Source organism: Sturnira hondurensis, unplaced genomic scaffold, assembly GCF_014824575.4.
Source record: "Sturnira hondurensis isolate 20B ecotype Veracruz unplaced genomic scaffold, ASM1482457v3 Scaffold0016284, whole genome shotgun sequence".
In the NCBI taxonomy this organism is placed as follows: Eukaryota; Metazoa; Chordata; class Mammalia; order Chiroptera; family Phyllostomidae; genus Sturnira; species Sturnira hondurensis.
In genome coordinates, this window is record NW_028088915.1 from 6,219,799 (window position 1) to 6,231,990 (window position 12,192).

General features: G+C 38.5%; 1 protein-coding gene across 1 annotated transcript in view; it reads right to left on the minus strand.

Moving 5' to 3' along the window:
• Nucleotides 1-2,073: 2,073 nt before the first annotated feature.
• RBM17 (RNA binding motif protein 17) overlaps nucleotides 2,074-12,192 on the minus strand; it is a 40,785-nt gene continuing 30,666 nt past the window's right edge. The window contains exons 6-12 of the mRNA XM_037065993.1: nucleotides 11,195-11,251; nucleotides 9,405-9,546; nucleotides 5,833-5,984; nucleotides 4,785-4,858; nucleotides 4,230-4,328; nucleotides 2,478-2,550; nucleotides 2,074-2,352 (exon numbers count right to left, since the gene is read on the minus strand). Coding sequence (XP_036921888.1) covers nucleotides 2,249-2,352; nucleotides 2,478-2,550; nucleotides 4,230-4,328; nucleotides 4,785-4,858; nucleotides 5,833-5,984; nucleotides 9,405-9,546; nucleotides 11,195-11,251 — 701 coding nt within the window. The 3' untranslated portion in view covers nucleotides 2,074-2,248. The remainder of the gene's footprint in view (nucleotides 2,353-2,477; nucleotides 2,551-4,229; nucleotides 4,329-4,784; nucleotides 4,859-5,832; nucleotides 5,985-9,404; nucleotides 9,547-11,194; nucleotides 11,252-12,192) is intronic.

A 12,192-nucleotide genomic window follows, 5' to 3' on the forward strand; every position in this document is an offset into this window, starting at 1 on the left:
AAAGACTGGGGAGAAAGCTATTCACCAAGTTGTGTCCATGCTACTAAAAATTAAAGTAGTGTTAAGTAACTTGCATTTCTCTGGTTGTGATCATGAGAATGTAGGGAAAGGCCACCTAAACGCAAATAAATGATGTTATTATGCAGCAAAATAATTATAAGGCAGACATCACAGGCTGTTTGGAACTTATACTTTAAGAGTATTAGAGGTTATAATACAAATTAAACTAAACCAGCATAATACCCAGAATAAGCACATTTAGTTGGTAGTAAGTCCATAGGTAGACCTACGCAAGTTTCAGGGCTGCAGATGACTCTTAGTCCTGCAAAATGTTCAATTATGTACATTATGTACTAATGTACATAAAATTATGTACATTGATCTTTTACATTAAAATCTTTAACCCATTGACTTTAAAAAATAATCTTTAACCTAAACTTATTTTACAAAATATGTGTACTTGAATCACAAAAACCAAGTCTCAATTAAATTTTACTCAGTAAAATAACACCACAAAAGAGAAAATGTATTCTTTTATTTAGTTACGTTAAATAAAAACATGAGAAAACTCTTTTTTAAAAAGTCAGAGTATTCCCTGGGCCCCCAAACCAAGTCCATGGACGTGAAGAAATGTCGAGTGCTTTCCTTTCCTGAAGGGGCGCAATGCACTTTCCAGTCACAACAACCTAAGGAGACATGGGTCCATGTCCTTCAGTTGCCACCTCAGGAAAATCAAATGCAATATTCCCGCAAGCAAGGAACAGAACACAGACACATGTATATTCTGGAAACACTTCCTGCTCTGGCAATGAATCCCAGTACCACATGTTCACATTTTCTTTTTTGTGGCTCTGCTAAAATTTGAAGCCACAGACATGACTGTGCTTCAAGGGTACAATTTTTCATAATTCTGAAAATATGCTAGTTGGCAGTACAGTTTAAGTAGCTAATGCAGCTGAATTTTATAAATTTTAGAATTACATATAAGAATTAACACTCTTGCTCTGGCTGCTACAGATCAGTGGACTGAGCGCTGGCCTGAGACCTAAAAGGTCGCAGGTTCAATTCCTAGTCAGGGCACATGCCTGGGTTGTGGGCCAGGCCCCCAGTTGGCGCCATGCCAGAGGCAACTGATAAATGTTTCTTTTCCTTTCTTTCTCCCTCCCTTCCCCTGTAAATAAAAAAAAGGGTTAAAAAAAACACTCTTGCAAATTTTGCCAGTAGAAATGTGACCCCAAGGAACCACCATTCCCACAACATTACGGGCATACACATTTACAATGTACCTGTGAGTACATTGTACATTGAATTAACATTTTGAATTAACTTGTCATTTCTGATCTATGGCAAAGACTATGTTTGAATATCTAAAAACAAATGATAGATTCATGACTTCTATACCCTAAATCCACCACAAATCCTAGAGTCTGACTTAGCTTAATTGAAATGATTCATCCAAACAGGCATGGTTAAGTTCACAATTCTTCAACCATTGCTCACATTGTAAATAATTCTTTCTATGACTAACGTCAATAAGAAGAATTTCTCTGTTAGAGAAAGCAGGTATTTTCACCCTTGGCAGACTGCCAAGATGATACTTTATTATAGAATTATTGAAGCTAGAATAACTCGGTTTTATTAAAATGATTAAAAAAAAGGAAGACAACTTAATGCAATCCCTTATCCCGAAACTTTCTAGATTTTAATTTTTTTTTAGTGCAAGAAATACTGTATCTCTGAAGACTTGAGAATTGTCATGAAATCCTAGCAAAACAAAATTAATTACCTCAGAAGTGGTAATAAAAAAGAGAAACAGCTCTGGCTGGTGTGGCTCCATGGACTGAGTGCCAGCCTGCAAACCAAAGGGTTGCCGGTTCCATTCCCAGTCAGGGCACACGCCTGGGTTCTGGGCCAGGTCCCCAGTTAGGGGCATGTGAGAGGCAACCAAATCAATCACACACCAATGTTTTTCTCTCTCTCTCTGTCCCTCCCTTCCCCTCTCTCTAATGGTAAATAAATAAATAAAATCTTTAAAAGAAAAACAAAGGAGAAACAACCAGAGAGGCACACAGATTTGTTTTTTAAAAGGATTTTTATACTATATTAAAAAACCACAAAATAAAAAAGGGATTCATCAACATATATCTTAGCAGTCCTTCCAAGAATCTCTGCACCCAACAGCCACGCAAGCTGGCTGTCGCCTTCTTCTTGTCTGCTCAGTGTGCAGCTTGTGCTCTGGTCCTTAAAATCAAACTTGTTCGGCCAAATCCAAGACCCTGAATTTATCCAAATTGTAGAAACAAGCTTTTACCACCCGTCCACCAAAATACCTCCCATTCAGATCAACAACAGCTAAAAGGCAAACAAAAAGACAGTCAGTTAATACAAGTTCCTGTAAAACATTACAAGAATGTTTTAATTGTAACAAGATAACAAATTCAACTTTTTAATTTTTTATACTTAGTTGTACAACTTACCTTTAATTGCTGATTCAACCCGCTCAAATTCCAAAAATATTCGTACTGCTTCATCATCAGGGGCACCAGGAATCTGGAAAGAAAACAGTATAATAGGAAAAGTTATTATTTGAGATGTCACTCACGTGATTTCTGTTAAGTGTTCCAATTGTCATCATATACAAAAAAGTAGTAGTCAAATACCAAGGAAATGGCCATCAAACATTTCCTAAACAGCTGTTTACAACAGGCACAGTGTTAGGTGTTGGGAATGCACAACTAAGCAAAGCAGTGTAGGGAACCACTTCACAAGCCGTGGAAATGTAGCTCAGCACCCACATGGAAAACCAGTGGGGAGTGAGTTGGCGCGCAGGACCACACCCACGGATCAGTTCTCCTGTGGGAAATCAGGCCTGCATTATAACTAGGCTGCTTTGTTACTTGCTCTTGCTAAAGCTCCCTCACCCTGAGTTCAGGCAGAAAAAGCTTACTGCCTATCCTTAAAATAACTTCCTGAAGTTAAGGAATTTGTGCTAAATCTGTGCTAATTCTCCCAAGGACTGAAGTGCATGTAACCAGGCCTGTTATTCTTAACATTCCCCTGCATTTGCAACATTTTTCTTTGTTAATCTGTAAGAAGTAATCAGTAACATCCCTTCCACTCCTATCTATAAAGTAATTACCTAAAGTAAACCTAAGTATAATGAATGAAAACCTTCTCTGATGTATGCTATTAAAAAGCCAATAAAAGCTTGTCAAGGCAAGGGTCAGCGTGCTCTTCTCTTGAGAGAGTGGCCGTGCCATCCTTTTTCCTCCACAGCACCTGGTAGTCGATGTGAATTTATCTCATCTCATCCATAATGCCTCAGACACTGCGGGTTGGTGTCCACCTCAAAGCAGTCTGACCTTGTGGAAGATCTATGACAGCTGACACATTATGTGGTAAATAAACAGCAATATGATACAGAAGGGAAGCACAGGAGAGAGCAGAAATTTAAGATAAAAAGTGTTGCATTCTTTTTGTCTCTCATAATAGGCTGAATTCCTTTGCTGTGCTTTCTATGCCTTGAAGAATATGGCCCCATCCCATCTACGTAAGCATGCCTCTGATTAATCCCAAACATGCCCAACCATCCCATTTTGTACCCTTTGTCAGTCTCTCAGAAGCTGCGACCCTAATCTGGGTATTTTTTCCTCCTATCTAGATGCTACCCAGTCATTTCAATGCTTAGCTCCGTTTGATAGTCACCAAGCCTTCCCCCCGCCTTTTTTTTTGTTGACCTAATCCTTTTCTCAACTCCAGTGCTTAGAGTCAATACTACTGAGTCTAGCAACAAAATAGTGTCTGGTTTCTTCATGTACTTGTTTTGCTATGTCATCTGAACATATCACTGAGAACACAGAACATTCCAAATGTTCTCAACACACTACTGGATATGTGGAAGGCACTAAATATATACTTGTAAATGAGTGAAACCAAAAGCATGTCAAAGTAACTAAGTTATTGAGCCTATTATTTATTATCAAAGTCTTTAATCACCAAACTAAACCTTAAGCATACATTTTTTATTTCTTCTCCAAATAAAATTTGAAGTCTTTCTTGTCTTTATGTTTAAAATTATCACAACCAAGTAAGAGAAATATAACTAACACCTGTCACCTTCCATAGTAAGACACTGTTATTTCAGCATGGCACACCTGTCTCTTTGTAGAAAATGTTTTATAAGCTGTCAATCACAACACGTTATAAATATCAAAAGAAAAGCCTCTTACTTCAAATATCACACATTTTCCAACTTTGCCATATTTCTCACATTCTTCCTTGGTTTCAACTTCCAAGTCTTCATCTACCTCTCCTGCACCAACCATGTTCTATAAACAAAAATAAATAAATTCAAGTATCAAGTGTAATTTATAAATACATAGATAAGATGTATAAATAACTTTATGATAGCAAATGTTCTCCATTCCAAATAAAACAATGTTTATCCTTGTAGTACCCCCAAATGCTATTTCTTAAAAAGAAAAGAGAATAAAAATACACACTAAGCTTCACAGTTACAAGAGCAGTTATGCAAGCATCAAAATGCATAAACTAAACTAAGCGTCTAACAATTTCAAATATTTTAAAGTAATTATTGTAACTAAACATTAGTAAAAATATCACATATATGGAGTCTATCCAAAAGTACTGTTTGCCAAAGTGTTATTTTCTGTTTTCTTTACCCATTATGGTCTCAGTGGTGCTGAATACATGCAGGGATAGGTTAGGGTAGAGTGACACACAAATCAAGGTGGGCAAACAGATTTCTTCCTTCTGCTTCTTACCCTTAGTAGGACCACTTTAGTAGGACACTTAAGTATTTCGGTTAATGGATTTGAGTCTGACTTCTTGGCTGCATCTGTTGGCAAGCAAATCATCAGATGTAGACGTGTTAGAGCACTGAGTCGAAGTTACAATGAATAATTTAATTTCAGTAGCAACCCCCTGATATTCTAGAGTTATCTACAAGCACCTACAGCTGAGCAAAAATGTAGCCTTATCTGTAATGAAAGCATTCGCTCTGCTTTGGCATACCGTATTTTTGGACTATTAAGACATAGCCCCCCAAATTTGGGGGGGAAATGTGGGTGTGTCTTATAGTTCGAATGTAGCTTACCTGGCTAGTAAATGTAGTTTACATTTATACTGGTGAAATATTGTGCTATTTATGTTATTAAATATATTACATTTTTTTGCTTCAAAATTTTTTTCCTATTTTCTTCCTCTAAAACCTAGGTGTGTCTTATAGTCCTAAAATGGTAGGCTTTTACTATAATGTCTGGAAGTTGTTAGCTTCCTGGTTACCTACAATTTTCACTTAGTTCACTTCTTAGGGTTGACAGAGCACATCCGTCCCATTAGCCAGCCACTGGCTGCTGACTGCAGATACTCCCCACAAATCAGGGCGACTCTTTGCTGACTGACTGCTTCCTAATGCTGTGTACTGACAGAACGAAAACAAAACACTAACGAGCCATCTTCTACCAATAAGAACCCTTATAGGATGGAAATATAGCAGATATTATCACTGATAAACTTGTATGTGGTTCTGTCTTTCACGCTATAAAAACATAACTGATCTTATCAATGTAGTAAGATTCTTTGCCTAGTAGAATTAAACATGAACTTATTTTCTTAAGTACTGTTTATTTTCTGGGAAAGTCACTGTCTTTCTTTCCTATGGGCCGTCCTAGCTCTACATCTGTTCTGAATAAAGATGAGGCACAACACAGAACTGAAATGTATCCAATGAGGAATTCTCTTATTCTACTCAAGAGAGGGCCATTCCTCTTCCTCTGGACTGCATTTCCCCTGCTTCTCAGGAAGACCCACCTTTCTCTGTGGCTTCGCCCACGATGATCTTGCCTCCTCGCTTGCTCGTCTTCTCCACTGACAGTGCTGTGCTCAGCCCTTGCTCATGCTTCCCAAGACCCTGGCCTTCCCGGAAGCCATACTTCTGCATGATTTTATGTGCTACTGTGCCACTGGCAGGAAGAAAAAGAGGAAGTCATTTATACTTGAAGTCATCAGCTAAAGCATAAATTGGACTTTATATTGTAACATTCTTCTACTTTGGGGAGAAGAGAAATTCTATAAAGGCTTCAATGAGGTCACATATAATTAACAATGAGCCATTAGATGAAGTTATGTGGATGTTCAGGATGAAAGAAATATGAAAAACTAATGCCGAAACCCTGGACATCTTGAGATTATCTCTTAGGCAAGGAAAATATTAAGTTTCCCTAACAAAATTTCCCTAGTACTCGTTAGGAAACAGTAGAGCTTTTCTAACAGTAGACCAGTGTGTTCTAGTATCTGAATTGCAGTACATCTTCAATTACAGTTTATATTTAATATTATTTCGTATTAGTTTCAGGCATACAGCACGGTGATTAGACAGTAACATTCTTTACTGAGTGTCTCCCTGAAAATTTCCAGGACCCACCTGGCAATATACACAGTTATTACAGTATTATTGACTATACTTTCTGTGCTACACTTTACACGCCCATGGCTCTTTCATAACTACCAATCCGTATTTCTCAATCCCTTTACCTTTTTCACCCCGCCCCCCAGACCCTCTCCCCTCTGGTACCATCAATCTGTTCCCTATATCTATGAGTCTGTTTGGTTTGTTTCCTTGTTTATATTGTTCTTTTGATTCCATGCACTGGTCAACCACTGTTTGTTTTTAAATGTGCCTGTCAAGGAAGTGCAGAGTCCCAAACAAGTTTCACCCGAAGAGGCCCAGCCCACACCAAAACATACCATCATTAAAACACCAAAGGTTAAAGACAAAGAATCTCAAAAGTAGCAAGAGAAAAGCAGATATGTACAAGGGAGCTGCCACAAGACTATCAGCTGATTTTTTTCAACAGAAACTACACAGGCCAGAAGGGATTGGCAAGAAATACTCAAAGTGATAAAAAACAATGACCCATAATCAAGACTGCTCTACCCAACAAAGCTATCATTTAGAACCAAAGGACAAATTAAGGGCTTCCCAGACAAGAAAAAGCTAAGGGAGTTCATCACCACCAAACCAGTATTACAAGAAATGTTGAAGGGCCTTTTTTAAGAAGAAAAATAAAAAGTATGAATAATAAAGTGGCAATAAACACATATCTATCAACAATGGATACTTTAAATGAAATGATTTAAATGATGAAATGATTTACTTTAAATGATGAAATCTTGCTATTTGCAACAGTGTACATGGATCTATGGGGAACTGTGCTGAGTGAAGTAAGTCAGAAAGAGGAAAACAAATGCTGTATGATTTCACTTGGATGTAGACTCAAAAAATAAATACACACATAAATAAACAAGCAGAACAGAAACAGACTCATAAATAAAGAGAACATTTTGATGGTTGCCAGATGGCAGGAGGATTGGGGAGATGCGTAAAAAAGCGAAGGGGTGAAGAAGTAGAAACTGGTACTTACAGAATAGTCCTGTGGATGGATGTAAAGCACAGCACAAGGAATATAGTGAACAATGCTGTAGTAACTATGTATGGTGCCAGATGGGGATCAGATTTATCAGGGTGGTCATTTAGTAAGTTATATAATGTCTAATCACTGGGGTGCATACCTGCAACTAATGTAATATTGTATGTCAACTGTAATAGAAAAATAAAAATTTAATAAAGACCGTCTTTTCCTAAATGGTACAGTAGTTTCCAATGAAAGCCTTTACAAATAAAGAGCTCCCAGAGATCATCGTTTAACTGATGGGAAAATAAAGAAACTGAGGCCCAGATTAGCTGACAAGCTTAAAGCTGATTAGAAACAAAAACAAACACAACCATTAGAAATTATTTCTGTAGGTGTTAATGGCAGAATCAAAACCGGAACCCACAACTCTTAATTCTCAGTTCATTGCTTTGTCTAATACCATAACTTTCCTCTTTAAAAAAATTATTTTTATTTATTGATTTTTAGAGAGAAAGAGATACATCAATTTGTTGTTCCACTTATTCACAAATTCATTGGTTGCTTCTTGTGTGTGCCATGACCAGGGATTGAACCCACAACCATGGTTCACAGGGACAATGCTCTAACCAGCTGAGCTACCTACCCAGCCAGGCCCGGGAGGTGCCTCACAAGTCTCCAGGGTGACCCCTAGCAACCACTGCTATCTAAGGCTTGAGCCACAAAACCCTGCTTCAACTAGAACTGTACTCACTTCACGTTTTGTGATTTTCTTAAAAATTTCATTTGAAGCTGTTCTAGGGCTAAAGGCTGAAAACTGCTGAAAGGCACCACACTGCATCTTCCTTAAGTATAAGTTAAAGATTGAATTCCTGTTCAAAAGGGGATTTAGCAAAAAAGCCAATTTTTATCATGAGCAAGAAAAAAACCAACCCAGTTGCATGTCTGTTCATCCTCTAGCATACACCATAGGGTGGTCCAATAAACCTTTCTGCAGCGACAGGGGTGCTCTCTCTCTCTCTACTGCCCAGTACCGTAGCTGTTTAGCCTTGTGTGGTTATCAAGCATTTGAGATGAGACTAGTACAATTGAAGGACTACATTTTAAGTTGTATTCATATGGTAGAGAACAATACAGGTCTTGGGGATGGCTACCAAGGTCAGAAATTCAAAATCCTCTTACACTGCAGGAACCCCAGCCATCTACTCTGACTCTTGACAAGTCACCTCTTGAGGGCTCTAAGAATCAAAGCATACAAACACAGGCAAGGGCAGATCGGTATAATTACTACGGACATAGCATTTCTGTCATAGGCAGTGTCCTTTTAAAGGACACAGAACAAAGGCCTCACTATAACGCTTCATTTGATAGTACCTCACTGCATGAAAGAAACACAGAAACAACATAAAACATGCTTTTAACCAAAATGCATGGCAAATCCAATGGTGTTTAAAAAGAAATTACACCAGCCCCCCCCAAAAGGTCAATGCTAAAAAAGATTTTTACATGTAGGTAAATAAATACTCTAATTTAGTTTAAATGACTGTTTTTAAACTAAAGGTGTAGAACCATGACCTTAAAGCAAATGGCTCATTTTATCAAGAAATAAAGAAGTCATTCACCCTTTGGACATAGTATAAGTCAGCTGTAATTTACATGAGCTATTTTATTTGCAAATGTCATGAAAATAAACGTAAATAATGATCAGAAATGGTTCCTATCTAGGGAATATAATGTGCAACAATGAAATCATCTAAAACTTACATTAGAAGGCTCTGTTTATATCCTCCATGTGACTCAAGCACGGATTCTCAAGAATGCTGTACGTGACCGACACACCAAGCACCTCCCTACAAACCAGAGAACGCCCTCACTACCAAACAAGCTGCGTCTACTGAGAGCGCTGCCTAACTCCACACTGAGTCTCACCCTTCTTATACCTGCTGAGACAATAGCACTGGGAACCATTACCCCATGTTGGCGAGGAAGGAGTTGCCAGGGCCCGGTGGAGATCTGGGTCTGTCCTGTTCCTCATACATGGGGGGAGGGATGGCAGCTTTGGAAGACTGTGAGCGAGGTCTTGAATCCTCTTCATAAGGAAATTCTCGGGGTACTGTTAGATAAAAATGAAATAAGTTTACTGAAATACTACAAAAAATTCCACATTGCACTGCATAAAATCAGTTCTTTTAATTAATTTAATTAACATTTTTAGTTTACTATATGGAGTAAGAAAAACATTTTACAGCCTCTACAAGACTTTTTAAAGTCACAGAGGTATGTCACAATTTTTAAAATTTTAGCTTTGTTACAACTGTTTATCTTCTCAAATGTCCCTTTGTATTTTACTGAAATGTTATCCTTTAAAAGTGCTCTTAAATGACAATTTTTGTCTGAATCCTTAAGATTTCTGTATGTTCCAGATAGATCCAATCAAACTGCCTTTCCATTCCCATAGCCTCTTGTATACCTGTTTTAGAACTCTAAGCTTACTACTTCATTAGCCTAGCACAGAATAAAGGTCTTTGAGGATATGGACCATATACCAGAGATTTTCAGCCCTAGCTACATAGTAGAATCAACAAGAACACTTTAAAAAAAATCCAGATGCCCTAGCCAGGTAGCCCAATTGGTTAGAGCATCTTCCTGATACACCAAGGTTGCTGGTTCAATCCCCAGTCAGGGCACATACAAGAATCAACCAATTAATGTGTAAATAAGTGGAACAACAGCAACAAGGGATGTTTCTCTTGCTACAAAAAATTATATATTAATTTAAAAATCTACACGCTTGGGCCCCACTTCCAGAAACTGGTTTCAGTTGGGTCAATTGGGTTTATAGTTTGCCAGGTGTTTTCATACAAAGTATACTTAACAATACTTTCTGAGTTATCTTTTTTAAAAAGATAAAACAAATAGTGTAACAGCTATTAAAAAGCACTAGGGATGATTGTATTTTCTTGGGATTGTTTAGGTATGGTCCAACTCAGAGGACGGGAAAATGACCTAGAATGATAGGATATATCAAAGTTCAATTCTGGTCCCCAAATTATAGAATAGATCGCTGGGAAGAGAAACAGTGGGTGGGTGTGTTCTAGCAATGGAAGCAAAGGCACACAAACTGTGCACTGAAATCGAAATAAATGGCACAAAAATCTAATCAAGAAGGCACTGCCACCTTGTGGAAGGTAATACATTTTACAGCCTCTAAACTACTGAGTACACAAATTGAAAATTGAGGAACTATTGTTTGTTTTAACCTAATTCCAAATATGATATGTTGGAGCAAACAAAATAAATTTTAAAATTTTATAAAAGAATCTCACTGTATAAAAATCCAAGTCTCAGAGACTGGCATTACAACTTCTAGCATACAAGGGGTGGAAGGGAGCAGCAGCCTCAAGGACCCATGCGGGGTCTCAGGGTTAGGACCAGAGGACAGCTTTGCTCATGTGGCCATCAGAAGCTAAGATTGAAGCCCTGGCTGGTGTAGCTCAGTGGATTGAGCGTGGGCCTGCGAACCAGAGGATTGAGGTTCAATTCCCAGTCAGGGCACATGCCTGGGTTGCAAGCCAGTTCCCTGCAGGCCAACTCCCAGCAGGGGACCCATGAAAGGCAACCATACATTATGTTTCTCTCCCTCTCCTTCCCCTCTAAAGATAAATAAATAAATAAAATCTTAAAAAAAAAAAAAAAGAAGCTAAGATTGCCCAAAGCAAGACTTTTACCAACATAAAAGAGAGGAAACACCAGATACATACACTCTTTGTCTTTCTCTACAAGAGAAGTGGGTGGTGCAATGGCGGCTCCGCCCATACCTGCAAAAACATAAATTCCAGTGTTAAAGGGACATTGTAGTTGCCAGAGTCTCCAGGACTGTGACACAACCCCCTCCCCGAAAGAAAGGAAGGAAGGAAGGAAGGGAAGGAGGAAGGAGGGAGGGAAGGAGAGAGGGAGGGAGGGGGAGACAGGGAGGGAGGGAGGGGGAGACAGGGAGAGAGGGAGGGGGAGACAGGGAGGGAGGGAGGGGGAGACAGGGAGGGAGAGGGGGAGACAGGGAGGGAGAGAAAGACCTGCTACTTCATCCCTCCAGCTAACATCTAAAGAATTTAGTATCTGAATCTAGGATTAAAAATGTAGAAAACTGGGAAAAGCCAGACAAACATAATTATGTTTTTCACAGCAGGCATTCAAGATCTCCAGAATGTAGTAAATAAATGAATTTTAAGATGAAATAACTTAAGCCAGAGAATTAGCAGTTACAAAAAAATAGTAACACAACTGTTTACTAAGAGCCTGTTAACCACCGGGTTCTTTCACAACATCTTACTTTTACTCTTAATAAACCTTTAAAGTAGGTATTTCTGTGTCCATTTTTCAGAGGAGAGTTAGTGGGCAGAGAGAATAAAACACAGCACCCAGTGACGCAAGCTTTACCCCACAATATTCCACACTCCCTTCCAGGATGCAAACTGCTGGGACGAAACACCTACTTGAACATGTGGGCACTTCTACTTTCTATACAGCTTGTTTTGTGTTGTTACCATTCCTATTCATGTTTCCTGGACAAAGAATAGTGAGCAAAAACAAACCAAAGTGACTCCACTCGCTATCCAACACAGATAGAGAACACGGATGGACAATATAAAAAAATTTTCATTAGGTATAACTTAATCACCCAAAAAATAGTCCAAAAAATAATAAAATGTAAATAAATAACAACCAAACACTGACTACAAAGCTAGTGCTACACCACATG